This window comes from Quercus suber, unplaced genomic scaffold (genome assembly GCF_002906115.3).
Source record: "Quercus suber isolate HL8 unplaced genomic scaffold, Cork oak 2.0 scaffold_37, whole genome shotgun sequence".
Lineage (NCBI taxonomy): Eukaryota > Viridiplantae > Streptophyta > Magnoliopsida > Fagales > Fagaceae > Quercus > Quercus suber.
The window spans coordinates 1,761,229-1,782,212 of record NW_027069502.1 but is presented as its reverse complement, the minus strand read 5'-3'; the positions used below and the strand labels follow the sequence as shown (position 1 = coordinate 1,782,212).

The window sequence follows — 20,984 nt, the reverse complement described above, 5'->3', positions numbered from 1 at the left end:
ATTAAAAAAAAAAAAAATTTGCTAAGGGGTTAGACCGCACAGTTCTTGCCACTGGTTCGTGCGGTCCAACCTCGGTTTTAGGGGTTTACAGAATTGCCACATATACCCGGTTCTTTATGCTTAAAAAATCAGTTTTCATCCCGGTTTTCTGTTTTCATGGTCCAACTTTCCGGTCCAGTCCGATTCTGAGAACTATGAGAAAAACACCTACCAAAACTTTGGGTTCAAGCCATAGAAGCTAAGTACTTGAAAGAAAAATCCCTATTCAAAGCCAATCCCCTAGAAAATATCTCTTGGACTTGTCGCAATATACTTAACTCAAACAATATTGTAATGTGTGGTTGCTCTTATTGGAAGGTTTGCATTGTGTCCCGACTTTAGCGCATTATATGCGCAATAAACATGATTCATGTCCTTTAAAATATATATATATATATATACACATATATATTTTAAAGGACAAAAACCCTAGATAGAAACTTTACCCTTTATCAGATTAGGAATATTGGAGGAGCACAAGACAATTAGAAGCTCATAAGGAAGCTCATAAATCCATTGGGTAAAAGACATCATAATAGAAGCTCATAAGGAATGAAATGGACAATTAGTTCGAAGCTCCTTTAATGAAGCATCAACTATGGCTTACTAAACATTCATTTGCCTCAATTTTTTTTTTAATAGATATAGTTTGAACCTATGATGTCCATTTCTAATGATTGTTCTTTATCATCAAAATAAGACACAAATTAATTTTTAGTATAAGCGGAGGATCAAATTTTAGATTTCTTATTTGACGAAAAAAAAACTCTTTTAATTAAGCTAACTAAAACTTATTATTTACCTCAAAATAAAGGTAAAGATTCAAAGTTTTTTTTTTTTTTTTTGTCAGCAAAAAGAGTCACTTCACTTACAAATTAGTTTTCAAATTAATACAATAAGAATAAGTCTCTTCTGCCCATTATAATTCCAATGGCCTCACTTTAAATGAATGGAATTAGTTTTTCCAAAAAAAAAAAAAGGAATTAATAATTGGATCATATCATATTCTCAGTAGGCACTACAAAATTTCAAAACTCCCCATGCTACAACTGGACATGTATTGTAGTACATCTTTAAAACTTTGGAGAAAGCTTGCTTAGTGCGCCATTCTTTCATCTCACGATAAAGCTCCAAGTCCAAGCCATTATCAATGAAATCAACTTGGGCTTATTTACCTTTAAGTGAGCGTTTGGGCTGGGCGTCCACGTCTCTCAGTCTGCGTTTTCTTAAATTTTTTTTTCTTCCCTGTGCAAGTACGCATGAACAGTACAATCACATGGATGTACTGTGCAGGGAACAATTTTTACTGTAGTAGTATTGTAGCGTTACTGTTTATGCATTTAAAAATATTAAAAATGGGTCACACGGTACTATTTACACATTTTAAAATTATTTTGCTACAGTGTTTTCAGTTTTTAGTTTTCAGTTTCAGCAACAATAAGTTCAATCCAAACGAACCCTAAGTCTTACACAGACTCTCCCACATTCATTGGGCTACAAACAAATCGGCCCATAATATAGTATTTCACATAAATCCAGACCCAGCAGCAATATAAATATCAAAAAAATTTAGCTACAAAATTTGTTGTAGCCTTAGACTACAACCTTACTCAATATCTTTTTATTGGATGTGGATTTTGACAAATTCACCACTGGATTACAACTTCTTCTTATATACTTCATGTTTGCAAAATTTCTAGAAAATTAAAAATCAATAGTTATGTCATTAATAAATTCTTTAAATTGTAACTGTGGGGGGAAAAGCCCAAAGCTACCTAACGGGCCCGGAACCGCCTGTTAAGGACTATTGCATTTCCGAGGACTAATAGGTGGTTGGGTCGGTCCATCTAAAGCAGGAAGCCCAGAAGCAGAAGGGGAGTGTAGTCCGAAGAGGTCACCATTTGTCCGAGGATGTCTTGCTCCTCGGCTATGATGAGCCTTGATCAAACGAACGTGTGGAGGGTCCGACTAATCTTCCCAATGGTCCCAACGGCTATGATAGATCCTGGGTGGATCCGGAAATGATCAAAACTAAAAAATATCTGAAGGAAAAGTTGGTACCACCGCATTTAATGTGCTGCAACAACTTTTCTGGCCGCATTTATGTGGAGAAGACCCCCGAACAGTGCAACCTCAGCTACCGCCACTCACAAAGAACTAAAGTAGACACACGACGTGACATACACTCGAGTGGATGCGTGGATGAAGAACAGGTGGACGATGGAGATGATAGGAAGGGATGCTATATAAAGAAGAAGGGTCCCTGATAATAGAGGATGGGAAAAAAGAAAGAGAAAGAGAGAAAAAAGCTTTACTGTAGCTTTGAATATTGTAATCACGGTTCATTCAATAAAACGCCTCTTCGGACATTCATTCATAGAGTTATCTAAGCTTCAGTTCATGTTATCATCATTGCACGTAACCTAGCCAACTGTTCTGTGCTTCATATCCAGCCCAGCTCTTTCGATCCACTCTCTACAAATTCATTGTTCTGGGTTCGTTGGACCTTTAACCCATATCTTTTGGGCTTGGACAACAAAATCGACCCTACAATTGGCGCCGTCTGTGGGAAAGAGCTTGCGCAGGGGTGGAGACAACAGTAGATGATGGCTGAACACGGTAAACAAGAAGCGGAGTCTAGGGCGCCTCAGCACGAGGACCCTTTCCTTAACCTAGAGCGAATGCAGGACCGCGAGGGTAGCGTGCACACCGTACCCCTTGGTCAGAGCCAGTTACATGGTGGAAGCCACATGTCCCATGCAGAGAAGAACCGAGATTTGCAGCGGGAGGTTGAAAAGCTAAAAAGGGAATTACGCCATGCAAAGAGGAAACGGGCTCCCTCGTATTCTGATAAGGACCCTGATGATGAGCCGGATGTCACTTATCAACCCAAATCCAGGACACCGGCCAGCGAGACCTATACCTACGAACAGGAGTCTCCTCACAAGGGCAACGCAGAAGTCCATCCCGCGGAGACGTCGGAAGCGACGCCACGAGTAAGGCTCTAAATTAGATTTTCAGGTCACCCTTCACGTGCAGGATCGAAGAGGCTAGACTTCCTCAGCGCTTTAACCAACCAGCGTTCACCATCTACAACGGCAAAACAGACCCCGTGGAACATGTGAGTCATTTTAACCAGAGGATGGCTGTCTACTCCAGGGACGAAGCGCTGATGTGCAAGGTTTTCCCTTCCAGTCTCGAGCCAGTTGCCATGAGGTGGTTCGATGGGCTGAGCCCAAATTCCATCAGCTCATTCAAAGAGCTCACCCAAGCATTTGGTTCACGATTTGTTACATGCTGAAGAGTGGCCCAACCTCTGTCCTCCCTGCTGTCTTTGACCATGAAGGAAGGAGAATCCCTGAAGGTGTACTCAGATAGATATTGGGAAATGTTTAATGACATGGAGAGTAATTTTGACGCGATGGCCTTGGAAACGTTTAAGCTCGGCTTCCTTACCGATCATGGTTTAAGGACATCCCTGTCTGGTAAACCCGTTACTAGCATTCGCCAGCTAATGGACCGCATTGAGAAGTACAAAAGAGTTGAAGAAGACCAACAACAAGGGAAAGGCAAGGAGAAGGTTATCCCTCTGGAAATGAGGGATTTCAGGTCGGATCGATACACCAGCAGCAAGCCGAGGAGAGACTTTCCTGCGCAGTCAGGAACAGCTAATCCCCAAACTGTCAACACCGTATTCAGAGACCCAGTCCACCAAGTTTTGGCAAAGGTCAAGAACGAGCCGTTCTTCAAGTGGCCGAACAAGATGGCAGGGAATCCTGACAGACGTAATCGCAATCTCTACTGCCAATACCACCATGATCATAGGCACACGACTAAGGACCGCAAGGATTGTGGATTCATCTGGAACAACTAGTCAGCAAGGGGAAATTACGACATCTCCTACATCACACCAGTGGCCGAGGAGGTCCGATGAGCGCGGACTCTCGGAGGGATGACCCTCTGAAACCCTCTCTGGGAACTATCAACGTTATCTTTGCGGCCCCAGGTAGGACAGGATCTTGGCCATCCAAGGTTTGTCTGTGGATCGGTTACCTGCTGGGGAATCTGGCCAGGGTCTGAAGAAGAGCAAACTTGATGATCAGTTGGTTTTAGGCTTCTCGGACGCCGACAAGGTGAGTATCGTCTAGCCTCATGATGATGCGTTGGTCGTCACCCTCAGAATTGGGGGATACGATGTGAAACGGGTGATGGTTGACCAAGGAAGCGCTGCGGAAATAATGTACCCTGATTTTTACAGGGGGCTGAACCTCAAACTTAGTGACTTAACACCATATCATTCTTCGCTGATCAGTTTTGAAGGAAGAGTTGTTACCCCGAAAGGCCAAATACGACTACCTGTGCAGACTGGCTCAGAGGTAGTGGAGGTGGATTTCATAGTCGTAGACGTTTTTTCACCCTACACGGCAATTGTAGCCAGACCTTGGCTTCACGCGCTGGGGCGGTTTCCTCCACCTTGCATCAAAAAATCAAATATCCTTCTGAAGGCCGAGTTTGCGAAATCTAGGGGGATCAATCCGTAGCAAGACAGATGCTTGGTGGCTGCCATTCAACATGAGCCAGGAGCTGGGTCATCAACCAGGGGTTTATAGCAACCAAAGCACCGGTCATCGCCCATTAAAGATCCGATCCAGGGCGCGGGGTGCGAAGATTTGACGAAAGTCATCATCGGGGATAATCCCGAGAAATTCTTTCAACTCGGATCCCAATTGCCGTTGCAGGAAAAAGAGGAGTTAGTGCAACTTCTTAAGGAAAACCTCGACGTATTCGCTTGGGATGCTTATGAAGCCCCGGGGGTGGATCCGAAATTTATATGCCACCATTTGAAAGTAAACCCCATGATCACCCCTAAGAAGCAGCCTCCTCGACGTCCGTCTAAGGAACACGCGGAGGCAGTCAGAGAAGAAGTGGCAAAGCTCAAACAAGCTAGGGCTATTAAAGAGGTCTTCTACCCAGAATGGTTGGCAAATACTGTGGTGGTGAAGAAAAAGAGCGGGAAATGGCGAGTATGTGTAGATTTCACCGACTTAAACAAGGCATGCCCTAAAGATCCATTCCCCATGCCTAAAATCGATCGGCTGGTAGATGCCACCGTCGGACACCCCCGAATGAGCTTCTTGGACGCATTCCAAGGCTATCATCAGATACCCTTAGCCCTGGAAGACCAGGAAAAGACTGCTTTTGTGACCCCTATGGGTAACTACCACTACAAGGTGATGCCATTCGGTTTAAAAAATGCGGGGTCTTCTTACCAAAAGATGATGACGAGGATGTTTGAACCACAGCTAGGAAGAAATATCGAGATTTACATAGACGACATGGTGGTAAAGAGCAAAGTGGTGTCCGAGCACGTAAAGGACTTGGAAAGCACCTTCGAAGTTCTCAAGAAGTACAAGTTACGCTTGAACGCTGCTAAGTGCTCGTTTGGCATGGGGTCAGGCAAGTTTCTGGGATATATGGTGACTCACAGGGAATTGAGGTCAACCCTGACCAGATAAGGATCATTAATGAGTTACAACCTCCTACGAGAGTTATTATTTTATTTTATTAACTTTCTTATTTAATTATTAAATATATGCTTGAAAATCATTAAATTTCCCTCACATATATAGATATATTAGTCAATTTTGCTAGTTTTATAAATTTAATACATATATATATATATATTTAGGTTTTAATTAATTATGACGTCATCATGGTTCGACCCCAGTTCGACCTCAGTTCGACCTCAAAAACCTTGAACCTCTCCTTTTTACGATTTAATGAACAGTCCGGGTTTGAAAACCTTGGTTTTTCTTTCAAGTACTTGGCTTTTCATGGCTTGAACCCAAAGTTTTTGGTAGGTGGCTTTAAGACTACCCATCCTAACTTGGCTGCAAGAACGTGTTTGATACAAACATTTTTCTATGAACGAACACAAAATAGCATTTTTTTTCAAATGTTACATGACGGTATGGTGTTTGGATCTAAATTTTGAAATTTTTAAAAGGAAAAAAAATTAAAATATCCTAAATATTAAGGTCGTAAATTGCAATTTAATCTTTAAATTAAAATGCTTTTTATTTGAAGGATTAATAAACATGATATTTGTTTATGGTTTATTATTTTCTATTAGCTTTAACCAAAAAAAAAAAAGTAAAAAAACCAAAAATACATTTGACAGTTGTTTAAGCTAATTTTGCTAGTTTTTGAAATTTTAATTTTAACTAGTTATTGTAATATTTTTTAGGCCAAAATACTTTTGGCCTTTGAATTTTCAATGAGTGCTATTGGCCTATGAAGTTTCAAAAAAGATCACTATTAATCCTTTTGTTAAGTATTGTTAGTTCAAAGCCAAATTACTTGAATTTGAGCCCTAAATTGAAAGGAGGACTCACAATTCTATTCCTTTCAATGCTGCTAAAACCATGTATTATTAGGAAATGGTAAATGCTATAGCTAGAGTGAAGGGTTGGCTACAAAGCCCTAAGAGCATCCATAGCAAATGTTGCCAAAAAAAAAAAAAAAAGTCATTTTGACACATCAAAAGCCTACTTTATTATTGTACCACATCATTTTACAATTTCTCATTTATCAGATGTCCTATCATTCTATTCTATACATTAAAATAATATTTACTACTCATTAAAATAATATATTATCTCCTCCCCTCATCACCATCATCCACAACAACGGCACATCCACCATAGCCGCAACAACAGCCACCAACAACCACTAATTGATAGCCATCACCAGCACAAACACAACAAACCACCAAGACCCACCAGCATAAACCCAGCAAAACACCAAAACCCACCACCATTCACCACCATTCACATAGAAAAATATCGAGAACCACCCTAAAAACCCATACCAAACCAATCGAACCACCACCATAGCACCGCCAAACATCACATGATTCACAACAAACCACCAAACCCACGATCAATGACCAACCATCACAGAGTATCGCAACAAACCAAAAAACTCTGAATATCAACCAAAACCCATTGATCCAAACCACGATCAACCACTAACCCAAACCACAAAACGCACAAAATCAACCAAAACCCACTAACCCAAACCTCAATCCATCAGACAATCAGACCCAAACCTCAATCCCACAACCATCAAACCACCACCACGTGAAGTACCAACCAACCAAATAGCTAGCTACCACCGATTCTCAAACCAGAACCCAGCAACTCAGCAATCCGAAACTCAAACCCAAAACCCCCGGGTAAGATCGAGCGTGGGTGAGATCGAGCGTGGCGGAGCACGTTGTCGTCGTCGGAGCTACGCCATTGTTGCTACGGGTGAACATCCCGGATTGGTCGAAGAGAGAGGGAATTGGTACAGGGAGAAGAGAGAGGGAATCGGTGAGGGAGAGGGAAGAGAAAAGAAAACAGGTTACACAATCTTGAAAAAGTGAAAGGTGATATCTTATGACTATTAAAAGAAATATAGAGATGAGTGGAAGAAAACAGGTTACACAATCTTATGTGATAGCTGTTCTAATAGTAGGACTAAAACGATTATAGTATTTTCAGTTACATGCCCAAAGAGGACACTATTTTTTAAGTTGGTTGATGTATCAGGTCATGAAAACGATTATGCATGTTCTTCTAAAAGTTGGAGAGGAAAATGTTGTTGAAAGATGAACTCGTTTCAATTTAAGGCTTAGATTGAATTGATTTGGTTTTAAATTGAGAAAACCCCATTTCTAACGAGTTTAGATTTGGGATTTTGTTAAGTCATAGGTTTTTGTTGTGGCAATACTAATGTGGAGTTTTCTAATATTAAAAAAGGTCAGGTCACCTAGAAAATGCAATATCATCGTTGCTATGAATCAGAAAATTCCCCTCCGCCATTCGGTTGAAGCTTTGGCTGCTAGTGCTGCAGTATTCCAATTTGCCAAGGATCTCTGCATTCACAAGATTGAATTCAAGGGTGACTCTTTGTTGGTCATGTCTGCACTGCGAGGTAGTAGACCCTCATTTACCTTCCATGTTCACATTATTGAAGAGACTAAATTACTAGTGAGTTCTTTACAATGGTTCAATTTTAGGCATGTTAAAAGGGAAGGCAATTGTTTAGCTTATGTCCTTGCTAGAAAAGCAATTTCATTTGCAAGTTTAGATATTTGAGTAGAAGAGCTCTCGTCTGATTTGGAAGACCTTTCTCTCAACAAAAAAAAAAAAAAAAAGTTACTTAAATAAAAAGATTTAAGTCAATTAATAAATTGACCAACAATGCTCATTTAAAACTTTAAAAACTAAAAGCGCTCACTATGTATTATTAGCATATGTACAGAATATTCGAACATCTTTATCATGTTTTTCCTTTACACGGTTCTGATTTTAAAACGTGATCAATGAGGCGGTTGAGCCCACCCAAGTACCAATCGACCAATAATGATTGATTGAAGTTGAACCCATTTACTTCAGTGTAAAGCAACCCTAAATATCAATGCACCCACTCCTCGTGCTTTAGTGCATATTCAAAAGTTTATCACCCAAAAAGAAAAAAAGAAAAAAACGAGGTCCATATTCAAAAGAATCAAAACACTATACCCTCCTCTTTCACTCACACACACCTCCCTTTATATATCCTCCTCCGGCCTCCCCTCTCACTCTCATAACTAAATCAAATCTCCTCTTCTCTCTCTCTCCATTTAAAAAAAAAAAAAAAACCCACTCTTCAATCAAAAAAATAGATTGAAAGAAATGGAACCTAATGTACCAGTAATAGCAGCCAAGAGAATATGGAGCATAGCACGTGTAGCTTTTTTCATGCTGAGAAAAGGCATATCAAAGCGAAAGCTAATGCTAGACCTCAACATGATGATGAAACGTGGCAAGATCGCCGGAAAAGCCATTAGCAACCTCATGTTCCACCACCACCACCATCACCCCGACCGCCACGTCTCCTTCTCTGCCCCACGAGAGTACGAGTTCAGCTGCAGCAACACCCCCAACTACGCCTTCCACATCAACAACAAGCGCCGCCACCACCACCACAGCCACAACAACCACCACAGCCACTTCTTCACGTGTGCTCACGCGCCGGCTACTCTAGATGATGATGTGGCCACGGTTAGTGCGGTGAAGGCCATGGTGTTAGAGATGCTGAACAATGAAGCGGTGGTGGAAGCATCCCCGGCGCTTCCGGGCTTCGGACAAAGCCCTATGGTGAGGCAGTTGAGGATTACAGACTCTCCCTTTCCTTTGAGGGACATTGATGAGGATTCCCATGTGGACAAAGCTGCCGAGGAGTTTATACAGAGGTTTTACAAGGAGTTGAGGCAGCAAAACTGAAGCTAGGAAGGTGTTTACAAAGAGAAGGATGACTATACCTCAGCTAGAGTGAATTCAGAAAAGGAATCTTCCAACTCTTTTGGCCCAGGCCCCTCCATTGTTGAGAGATTGTAAAGCAAAAGCACTGAGTAAATTGTAAATGAAATGCCACTGTTAGTGGTTTTTGCTTTGGTTTTGTCATTTGTGTATTTTAGTGCTGCTGGGGTCTGGATTTCTGTGAGAAACTATATAATGGGCCGATTTGTTAGCCGAATGATTATGAAGCGAGGCCATTGGAATTATAATGGGCAGAAGAGACTTATTCTTATTGTATCAATTTGAAGACTAGTTTGTAAGTGAAGTGACCCTTTTTGTTGACAAAAAAAAAAAACTTGAGAATCTTCACCTTCATTTTTAGGCAAATGAATGTTTAGGAAGTCATCAGTTGATGGCTTGATGCTTCATTAAAGGAGCTTTGAACTAATTGTCCATTCCATTGCTTATGTGATTCTATCTGAATCTATGATGTCTTTTACCCAATGAATACTAGAAGTGTGTTGGGATACCGTTTATTTTGCTGAAACTGAAAAATTATTGTTGAAAATACGATAGATAAAAGTAAAAATTAGTTGAAATAGTATAGTGAGACTCATGAATAGTGTCAAAAGTGCAGTGAGACCCATGAATAGTAGCAAAAATAAGTTGAATAGTGAAATAATTTTAATTTTTCATCCACGTCCAAACGCACACTAGGCTGGAAAATGAGACCTTGGATCCTTTCAAGATGAAGTTAGGGAGTGATGGTACTCATCAGTTGCTACAAATGTCTGGTGTTCTTCTAATCTAGATCTAATAAAGGGTAAAGTTTTGATCCAACGATTTTTTCCAAGTTTTGCGCGATGTTAGGGGTATGGATCTAAATTTTAAAACTTTAAAGGAGAGAAATCAAAATATCCCAAATAATAAGGTTATAAATTGCAATTTAATCTTTAGATGAAAATACTTTCTATTTGAAGGATTAACAAACACAATATTTGTTTATATGTTATTATATTCAATTAGCTTTATGAAATTAAAAAAAAAAATACCAAAAATACATTTGAAAGTTGTTTAAGCTTCTCTATTTATTGTTTTTTTTTTTTAATTTTGCTAATTGTAAAAAATTTTAATGTCTTTTTTTTTTTAAGCTAGTTATTATATTGTAATAGTTTTTAAGTCAAAATATATTATTAGTCCCTGAAATTTACTAAGCGAGCATTTTGGTCTTTGAAGTTTTCAATAAGAGCTATTGATCCATATTTGAAATTTCAAAAAAAAAAAAATAGCCCTATTGATTATTTTGTTAACTGCCCTTAGTCTCCTTACCTATGTCGGGCTATGTGGCTCATAGAGCAATAATACGATTTTTTTAGGGGACATGACAACATTTTAAATATTAAATCAATCCAATTCAGTATTGCCACATAAAAAAAATAAAAATAAAAATAAAAATAAAAAATAAAAACCCATTACGTACGCCATAAAGATATAAGCCTAAATTCATTAGAAATGGAACTTCCCGAATTCAAACCCAAACTAATTGAATCTTTTCAAACGAGGACTCACAATTCCATTCCTTTCAGTGCTGCTAAATCCATTTATTATATATATAAAAAATCCAATTATTTTCAAGAAATGGTAAGTGCTATAGCGGAGTATGGGGTTGGCTACAAATTAAGGCCCCAATTATGAAAACTGAGATCCACTCTTTTAAAGAAAGTGAAAGGTGATATACATGACTGTTACAAGAAATATAGAGATGAGTGGAAGAAAATAGGTTGCACAATCTTGTGTGATAGCTATTCTGATGGTATGACTAAAACTATAGTATTTTCAGTTACATGCCCAAATTGGACACTGTTTTGGAAGTTAATTGATGTATCAGGTCGTGAAGATGATGGTTCTTAATCACTTGTTTGAGTTGCTTGGGCATGTTCTTACTTCTTTTATGGAAAATGATGTTAAAGATGAAGAGATTGTGAGACTGCATTTCAATTTAGGGCTTAGATTGAATTGATTTGGTTTTGAATTGGGAAAGACCCATTTTTAATTGGTCTGGATTTGGGATAGGTCACAAGTTTTGTTGTCGCAATACTAACACAAAGTTTTTTAATATTAAAAATGTTATCATGTCATCTAGAAAATACAAAATATAAAATATCATTACTTAGCTACATAAATAAGGATACTAAAGTCAATTAATAAAAAGAATCAATAGTGCTCATTTAAAACTTTAAAAACTAAAAGTACTTGCTTCGTGTCATTGAATACTGACAGTATATTTTAACATCTTTTTCATATTCTTTCTCCCTACACGATTCCAATTTTAAAACGTGATCAATGAACCCAAAAAAAAAAACAAAAACAAAAAAAATCACATTCCAAACTTTTGATCTGTACCATTGAAATTCCAAAGGCTACATGAGGTTGAGCCCACCCGAGTACCAATCGACCAATAATGATTGATTGAACCCATTTACTTCAAAGTTTAAAGCAACCCTAAATATCAATGCGCCCACTGCTCATTCCTTAGTGCATATTCAAAAGTTTATCACCAAAAATAATAAAGATAAAAAAAAAGTAGTGCATATTCAAAAGAATCAAAACACCATTACACTATATACCCCCTTCCCCTCCTCACTCACACACACCTCCCTTTAAATATGGCAAAAATAGAAGCATGCATTAATAGACCATCTTTTCTCTCCCTCTTCAGCAAACCCACTCTTTGGAATTCCAAAATTAGAAACAAGTAGTCATTTAGGCTCATTCCCCAAAATGCACAACTTTAATAGCAGAAACCTATAACAAGGTTGTTCAAGTTCTAGTTCAGGTTCCTTTTTGGTTCACTTCTTGCGAGAAGATTCAATATTTTATCTTTGTCACGAATATTTACATCTATTCCGCTGTAACACTTTTTTTTTTTTTATCATATTTGTTGCATCAGTTGTCCTGCCATGGTATCTTTATTTGTTGTATTAGTTATTATGCTATAACACCTTTTTTTTATCATATTTGCAGTATTAGCTGTTATGCCTTTTTTGCTGAAACTTTCTTTTTTCTTCTTTGCTAATATGTGTTTTTTCCTTTTAATATGGACTAATCATTATTCTACCATATATATATATATATAGGTGGATACGTATAAGTATATATACGCATATATGTATGTGTATATAGGTAGATACACATATATTTGAGTATATGCTAACCCATGTAAACTAACATTTGCTTGATGGGTATATTATTTGGGTTTTAGAGTTTTCATGTGCATGAAGTAGGAAAGTATTTCTGTAGTAGAAAATGAAGAGTAGCCATTCACGTTACAGAAAAGTGCAGAAAACTTTACTGCACAGCAGAAATTTAAGAAAAGTCATTTCCAAAATAGAACTAAGGAAATGTTCCTTCTGCGGTAGAAACAAGGAATAAGCCTAGTTTGTAGGGATGATTCCTTAGGTTGTATTCTTGTTTCTCTCTAATAGAAGTACTGTTTACCAAAAAAAAAAAAAAAAACAAAGGAATAAACCTAGTTTATAGCGTCATCCCCTGGACTTTGGACTTGATGTTTATGCACAAATTGGTAGCAGCAGAATAGGACCTTGGAGCCCATTCTGCGTAAGCGTCAACCCCAATTTCCTTCTTAGAAAAAGTCTAGACTAAATGTTGTTTGATAACATCACACGTGTCTAAGGTACAAGAAGTGTAAAAACAACCCTCACCAAATGTTTTCAAAGAAATTTATATATTTAATCTCTTGTAAACATTTATGGCTTCCTTAATTAGATGGGATTGAGGGATTGTACTTATATATGTTTAATCTCTTGTAAAGATTGGACTCTATAATAACATAAAAACAATGGAAAGAAAAAGTTTTTTCTCTTTCAAAATTTAAGAATTTAAAAAAAAAAAATCTTTTTTTTTTTTTATGAGGAAAAAAAAATATCTTTAAGTGCTTGACTATGATTTTTTTTCTCTTTTAAATGCAATATGCCATGATTTTTATGGTTAAAAGTTTATGACATGTTGTACTTTATCATTATAGAGAAGGAAAAAAAATTCTTTCCATGTTGTTATTGTTATTATAGAGTCTAAAGAGATTAAACATATAAGTATAATTCCTGGATCCAATCCAATTAACGAAGCAATTAAATGTTTACAGGAGATTAAATATATAAGTCTCTTTGAAAAACATTTTTGACTATGCTACTAATTTTATTTATGTAATATATATATATATATATATATATATTGAGATAAAATTAAAGGGCATTTTGGTCCAATTGCAAAATGACTTGATCTTTCCATCAAAGCTGACACACACCTCACACACCAAACACCAAACCCTACACCTCATGAACAATACAATTCTAGCAATAGAATTGTTCCATTAATCCGTAGCTAGGCTTTTAAATGCCATATCTAAGCATAATTTAGCATTAAGGCATGACGAGTGAGCTCCATCCGGACTTATCAAATTGTAAAATTGTAAAAAAATTTATAATTGTGCTACAGTACCATCTCAAATGTAAGATGGTATTGTAGCTCAATTCTAAAAATAAATATTTTTTTTTATTCAACACTCTCTCTTCACTCTTTCTCAGCACTCTCACTTTGGCTCTCTCTCCATGTGACTTTATAGTCACTCCCTCTCTCGTTCAAGACTTGCCACCAGAGCTACTTGGGCTGTTTTGCATGGAGTTCATCGTGGGGCGTGTGGGTCGTGGCGAGTCATGTGCAGAGATCAATGTGGCGAGGTGGGTTTTGATTTTGGGCAGGTTCAGATGGAGTTTTGATCGGCGAAAGGAGATAGGGTGGGTTCTGATGGAGTTTTGATCGGCGTGGGTTCTGTGGAGATCAAAGTTTTGATCAGCGTATATGGAGATCAGGTTTTGATTGCGTGGGTTTTATTCCGATGGGGTTTTGATCAAGTGGGTTCTGATGTTCTGTAGGGAATGGGGATCGAGTTTTGAACGACATAGGCTCCGTTCCGATGGGGTTTTAATCGTATGTGTTCTGTGGAGATCGGGTTTTGATCGCATGGGTACCGAAATAATGGGTTTGTTGGTTTTCTGATTTAATGGGTTTGTTGGTTTATGAATTAATGGATTTTTCCGATGGGCGTGTGGCGTGGTGGTGATGATTGGTGGTTTGTTGGGGTTTGGCGACAAGTGGCAAGTCTGATCACTTTAAAGATCGGCATGGATTGTTGATGGTTTGGTTGTTTTTTTTTTTTTTTTTTTTTTTTTGTGACCTCAACATGATGATGAAACGCGGCAAGGGCGCCGGAAAAGCCATTAGCAACCTCATGTTCCACCACCACGTCCATCACCCCGACAGCCACACGTCCTTCTCTGCTCCAAGAGAGTACGAGTTCAGCTGCAGCAACACCCCCAACTACGCCTTCCCCATCAACAATAAACGCCGCAGTCACCACCACAACAACCACCACAGCCACTTCTTCACATGCGCTCACGCGCCGGCTACTCTAGATGATGATGAGGCCACGGTTAATGCTGTGAAGGCCATGGTGTTAGAGATGCTGAACAATGAAGCGGCGGTGGAAGCATCCCCGGCTCTTCCGGGCTTCGGACGAAGCCCCATGGTGAGACAGCTGAGGATTACTGACTCTCCCTTTCCTTTGAGGGACATTGATGAAGACTCCCATGTGGACAAAGCTGCCGAGGAGTTTATACAGAGGTTTTACAAGGAGTTGAGGCAGCAAAATTGAAGACGTAGGTATGTACGTACATACGTACGTACTCTTTGTTGAAAAGGTTTCGGGCAAGAATATTATTACGGCTATATATATATATATATATATTTGGCAATTCCTATTGCTGTTGATAACAAAATAAAAGGTTTAAGATTTTATTTTTTTCTTTTTCTTTTTTCATGTTCTTAATTTCTAATTGTGTTGTTGAATAATCTTGTAAGTATGTCATGTTGTAACCCCCCAAAGAAAAAGAAAAAGAAAATAGTGGAGGATTGTATAAGGAGTGAGTGATGTGCATACTTCTGCAGGGTATTTCCAAGTTTTGTTTTATGAAATGGAATTAAAAAAAAAAAAAAAAAGATTTATTCTAGACAAATTGACTTCATGGTACTGTATCAAGAATATGTTTGATATTGTTCCTCAATTTTCTTTTTTCTTTTTTTGTTAATATCTCATCCCTGATTTTATTTTTATTTTTATTTTTCACAAATTTTCCAACTATGCATTCTTCTAATTATAAAATCAATTGTCAAGGCACTACAAATTGTAGTGATTATTTATTTCCTTCTTTAACTTTGTCAGAGATACATACAAATTAAGAATCTAAATATTTTGGTAGAGCTAGGTAATTTCTCTTTTCCTATCATCGTAGTAAGGGATATCCTCTTTCTTCTTTGTCTTGCTTTGGATTTTTATTATTTTTGTTGATTCCGAATCAAGCTTGCCAACCAAGCATGCTCGAATTTACAAAACCATTTTGATGAAATATCTTTGTACTACGTATATTCATGTGTACATGAGTATCTTATTATTACTATGATTTTATTTTAAAGTAAGAATCGCTAGCTTTTACAGCCTTAATACCAACTCCTCCACTAACGTGTTCTGATGTGATTCCACTACGTTAAAGTGAACCCATATAGCTGGCCCATTCGAAAATATTATTAATCACCTTTTCCAAGTTCTCCTTTTATTTTTTTGTTTTCTTTTTCTTTTTCTTTTTAATTTCTTGTCCTTTTATCTTTTGGTTTTCCAAGTTTTATAAGAAACCTATTTCCTTTCAGGTTGAGTATTGGTCACTTGGGATTGAATTGGTAAAGGGCACCATATGGCTCTGGTGATTAATTTAAGTTTTAAGGAGATTCACAAAATCCACATTAATCTTATTTATTGGGTTGCATTCTTTGGTAGCAAAACTTTACGAAGGTCCAGTCACAAGTGGCTTTCTAAGCGTGAAGAAGACATCCTAGATTGTAAAAAAAAAAAATTGAAATATACTACACGATGATAATAATGTGCTCTTCTTTTTTTTCTTTTGATAATTTAATAGTTATAACAACAAAAGAAAGATAAAAAGTTTATATATCACTGAACTACAAGACTTTTGATAAAATATAACTATTTTTAAAATAAACATAAAAAATTTCTTATGATTTGATTACAAGTTCTCTCCTGTGAAGAGATGAACAGTACCATCAAACAACAAGGCTCTTGATTATTTTCAAAAAATTGTTTAGGTTCTAAATCTAATTTCTTGTAAATAGAAAGGTATTCCACAAAAGAACTGGCAGCATCCACAGAATTAAACTTTGCTTGATGATTTTAAAATTACCCTGGAGAAATTAATCCTACTTCTATGTGCATATATAGTACGTATAACTATAAGTTGAAAGTAGTTTGAAACTGATATCTAGTCACTACAGAAAACTTGACCCTGAAAAAAACCAACTTTTTTTTTTTGTAGTGAGTATGAGATACCAAATTTACCATATTTACTACATGAGAACCCATTAATCACTATAGCATCATAAAGAAAGTAAGAAAACAGCTGGGGTAGTGAAAAAAATAAAATAAAGATGAACTTTGAACTTGATCTGACTGATTCAATACACTGTTTCTGGTGTATTACCATAAATTCTGCTACCAAATAAATAAATAAGAGTTGAAAAGAATAGTTGTCAATCATATTATGTTACGAAAACCACACATATATCATGGCCTAAAAAGTCTTCTTAGCTTAGTTTTCGACTACTTATATTCGAATTAAATTATTAAAGTCCCAATACATGTTGATGTAACCAATAACATTATTCAAATCCCCTGAATGATAATTTCTTGCGGGCAAAGATCTGTCTTTTTGATATACATTAATCGTGGGCAAGATCTACTTGCAAATAGTTTTAACTTTTTTCATATATAATAAATGGTGGCAGCACATTAAGACACTTAAAAAGCCAAAAGTTTAGGTGATGTGTTAGGTGAACTGGTGAAGGTGAGAAATTGAGGCAAATTGTGGGACAGATGTCACTTTTTGAACTCACATAGTTGCTTTTGAATTACGATACGATTCACATTTATTCTCAATCAGAGCTTGACAATTGTGAATTATCAGCACAAGGATATAAACTATTCAATAAAATTATTTTGTTCTATAATATTTTACTTTATACTTTATTAATCACGGTCGTATTACTTTTTTTTTTATTATAAAATAATTAAAGTTTAAAATAAAAACAAGAAAATCAGACAAAGAGAAGAGGTCGTGATTAGTAAAGTATAATGCATTCCATGTAATTTTTATTCTCATATATTCGATGTATTACACATTCTTCTCACATAAATACTGGCTATATGTGTTGAACTCATATGTGAGGTTCATTTTTATGTGAGAAAAAGGTGCATGCACTATGCACTAGGTGTACTAAATGATTTCACAAATAAAGCTACAAATTTTACAAATTTTATTACATAAACTTTACAAACTAATATGTGTCACCAATCATATAAAAGAAAAAAATAATTCAAGCATGTATTTATTTACTATTATGTTGTTGAAGTGATATCAAATATATTTATATTTATGAAAATTTGTGAGTCTTTTGAAGAAAAATTCATTAGTCTTTATTATTTTCCTCATCAACAATTATTTAGTGAAATTAATATAATAACTAATAAATGATGGCAGCTCCTTAAAAGAATTTCATAAAGCATTATGAGAGGGTAGATTGTGGTCCTTAAAAATTCATTGTTTGATATTTTAATGTCATTCCTAAAAGACTTGTTTTTATCTCTTTTTGTCGAAACCACTTCATTAAAAAGGGTAAAATATCTTCAATCCACCCCACTATCCCAACTTACAACCATGTTCCAACTATGTACAAATTTTCTCTCCTTCAAAAAGTAGACTAGACACCCATAATCCAATCTCACCCTACCCGTTACAATCCTAATGAATGATGGCGAGTACTGAACCATTCAATGTATATTTATTAATGAATTTCTTTTAGCTAAATACTACTCCCTCCGTCCCAATTTTTTTGTCCTGTTTGAAAAGTCAAACTTTTTAAGGGAACATCATTTATTGTCTTGTCTACTTTTTAAAAATGTATAAGTTTCCAAAACTACCCTTAAAAAAATTTATTAAAAAATTGAATTAGTAAATTAATAGGGGTATAATAGGAATATTAGTAAATTAATGACTTTTATTTTTAGAAACAGGACAATATTTTGGGACATCTCAAAATGGAATAGAGGACAAAAAAAATGGGACGGAGGGAGTATTCATTAATGAATTAAATATAAAAATAAAGTAACAAAGTAAAAAAGGGAAAGAGTTGACGATAATATGCTACACGAGGCTTCTTTAGTAAGAGCCGAAACCCGGAAGTTTACTTGTAGATTTTATAGTAAACAGCATTGGACAGGTGGGTCTCACTTGGGAAATTATTAGTTGGAAACTCCGATAATATAGCACAACTAGCTCGAGATACCGGCAGATAAATTGACCTGAAATCCTTCTTTGTACTTTTAATATATTTTAACCTATATATAGGTCCTCTATACTATTGGCTAAAAAAATGACAAAATTAACTAAAAGTATATTTCAATAATTTGGATTGTTAAAATGATTTCATACACATTGTTATATGCAAGCTGGATATGCCAATGGCGGCCCTTATACTATTCTCATATTATGTAAATTTATGTTGAAGATATATCCTCGTCAAAATTTGGTAGAAGATCACGTTTCAATTATTGGACCTCTTGTACATTTTTATTTTTTTATTTTTAATTTTATGATGCCAGATACATACATGATACATGTTTCATTGTCAAAATTATGACATTTTTGTCAATTTATACTTGGCTAGCGAGTTGGCTATAGCTAATCAGTCATAAGACTCAAAAACTGCCCTAATATGGATCTGAAACAAGAAATGTTTGCCAATTGATTAATTTTTTATGTGAAAGGTTTTAATCTTTTGTGTTTACCATAATGTTTAAGAGAATGAGTTGAGTGCAATAGAACTCACTTCATCGGTCCACCATCTTTTAAAAATTACCGTAACTTTTAAGTGAAGTTTGTAATATGTTTTTGTGTAAGAGTTTAGAATTAATCACATTCTCTCTCCCTTCTATGTATGTTTGTTTCTTAAAAACAAATCATTTTGTGAAGGAATTTGTCATAATAAAACATTAAAAAAAAACATTTTTTTTTGGTGGATCTATACAATACTGGCTGAACTATTGTTCTATAGAAAAAGCACTTACCAAGAACATTGTAACTCAATTACGTTGTTTGGTTTCCTTTAAAAAGAAAACCAAGACTAGAATCATTTTCTCCACTTAATCTTAGTGTAACAAGTAACAACTAAATTAAAAACAAAAAAAGAATCAAGCCCATAAAAGAGCTAACCTTTTATATGGTTTTTATCACTTAAAAACAAAATTTAGTGGGGCTATGGAGGTTTTTGTCGATTTTGTGTTTAGTTGCCTTTGGGTTGATAGATTTGTTTTTCGTCGGTTTCTATCAATGGAATTTATTTTTTTTTATTTCCGCCAATTGAATTGCTTTGGATTTGTTGTTGATTTGTTTTGATTTCCCTCAATCGGATTGTCTTGGATTTGTTGTTCTATTATTTGACATGAAGTATTTTTTTAAAATAAAATTAAAAATTTGGAAAAGAAGAACAATGGAGTAAAAAAATGAAAGTGATACATCTGTCAAACAATTTTTTCCCCCTTCTTTGACATTCAAAACCAATTAAAAACACACACACACACACGTTTTGAACAACTATTTCAAAAACATTTTTTCCCCTTTCGAAAATACATTTTAAAAAGGATGAACAAAACAAGTCCCTCATTTCCAGCAATCTCAAAGCCCTCAGAGAGTCAGATATTTGATTTTTTTTTTTTTTTTTTTTTAATTCTCAAACCATAATGGTTATAGATATATTAACTACAATTAAATCAAGACACTTGTGGTTCATCCCCGTTTGAGATTGAAATGTATGTGTCAGTGTATACACACACACACACACATATATATATATATATTCATTTTTATCTCTGTTCGATTTACCATTTAGATCTTTTCCCTTTGGTTTGCTTTGTCTTTCAACTTTCACTACTCTCCTTAATTAATTAGAACGTACACATATTTATTCATTTATCCTTGTTCAATGTACCCTTTTGATCTTTTCAATTGGTTTGCTAGTTTTGCAAGGCTCTCCTGCATAGTGCATAAGAAAGAAGTTCCACTATTTTTTTTCCTCTTTCTTGAAAGAAAAAAGGAATCTTACCTACGTTAAGGAAATGAATGGTTAAAAAAAAAATTCTTTACTTTTCTATTTGATACTGAGGTAATAGAAATTTCTTTCAGTAACAAGATACTTAACATGTAGCATGTGATCAATTCCCTTTTTTTTTTTTCTTTTTTTTTTAATACAAAATAGAAATTCTATTCTATCTTGTGAATAATCCCACATCAAAGGTATGCGATAGTCATGTAATCGATTTTTGATGGTATTTGTCTTCATTAATTCATTAAATATGTGCATGGAATGCAATTGTCACATATTGTTAAAACTAAAAACAAATAAAAATTTCTAATGTGA

At 35.8% G+C, this 20,984-nt stretch overlaps 3 protein-coding genes across 3 annotated transcripts; all 3 read left to right on the top strand.

Annotated features, from left to right (window-relative positions):
- The first annotated feature begins 3,379 nt into the window (after positions 1 to 3,379).
- LOC136066503 (uncharacterized) lies at positions 3,380 to 3,913 on the top strand. Its single transcript, XM_065770872.1, has one exon. It carries the CDS (start codon positions 3,380 to 3,382, stop codon positions 3,911 to 3,913), a length of 534 nt encoding a protein of 177 aa, XP_065626944.1.
- Positions 3,914 to 8,556: 4,643 nt separating this feature from the next.
- On the top strand, positions 8,557 to 9,749 carry LOC111990891 (uncharacterized). Its single transcript, XM_065770926.1, has one exon. The coding sequence runs from the start codon at positions 8,763 to 8,765 to the stop codon at positions 9,351 to 9,353; it is 591 nt and encodes a 196-aa protein (XP_065626998.1). The 5' UTR covers positions 8,557 to 8,762; the 3' UTR covers positions 9,354 to 9,749.
- A 4,879-nt stretch (positions 9,750 to 14,628) lies between these two features.
- Positions 14,629 to 15,099, top strand: LOC111990889 (uncharacterized). The gene has a single exon (XM_024022657.2). The coding sequence runs from the start codon at positions 14,629 to 14,631 to the stop codon at positions 15,097 to 15,099; it is 471 nt and encodes a 156-aa protein (XP_023878425.2).
- The last annotated feature ends 5,885 nt before the right edge of the window (positions 15,100 to 20,984 follow it).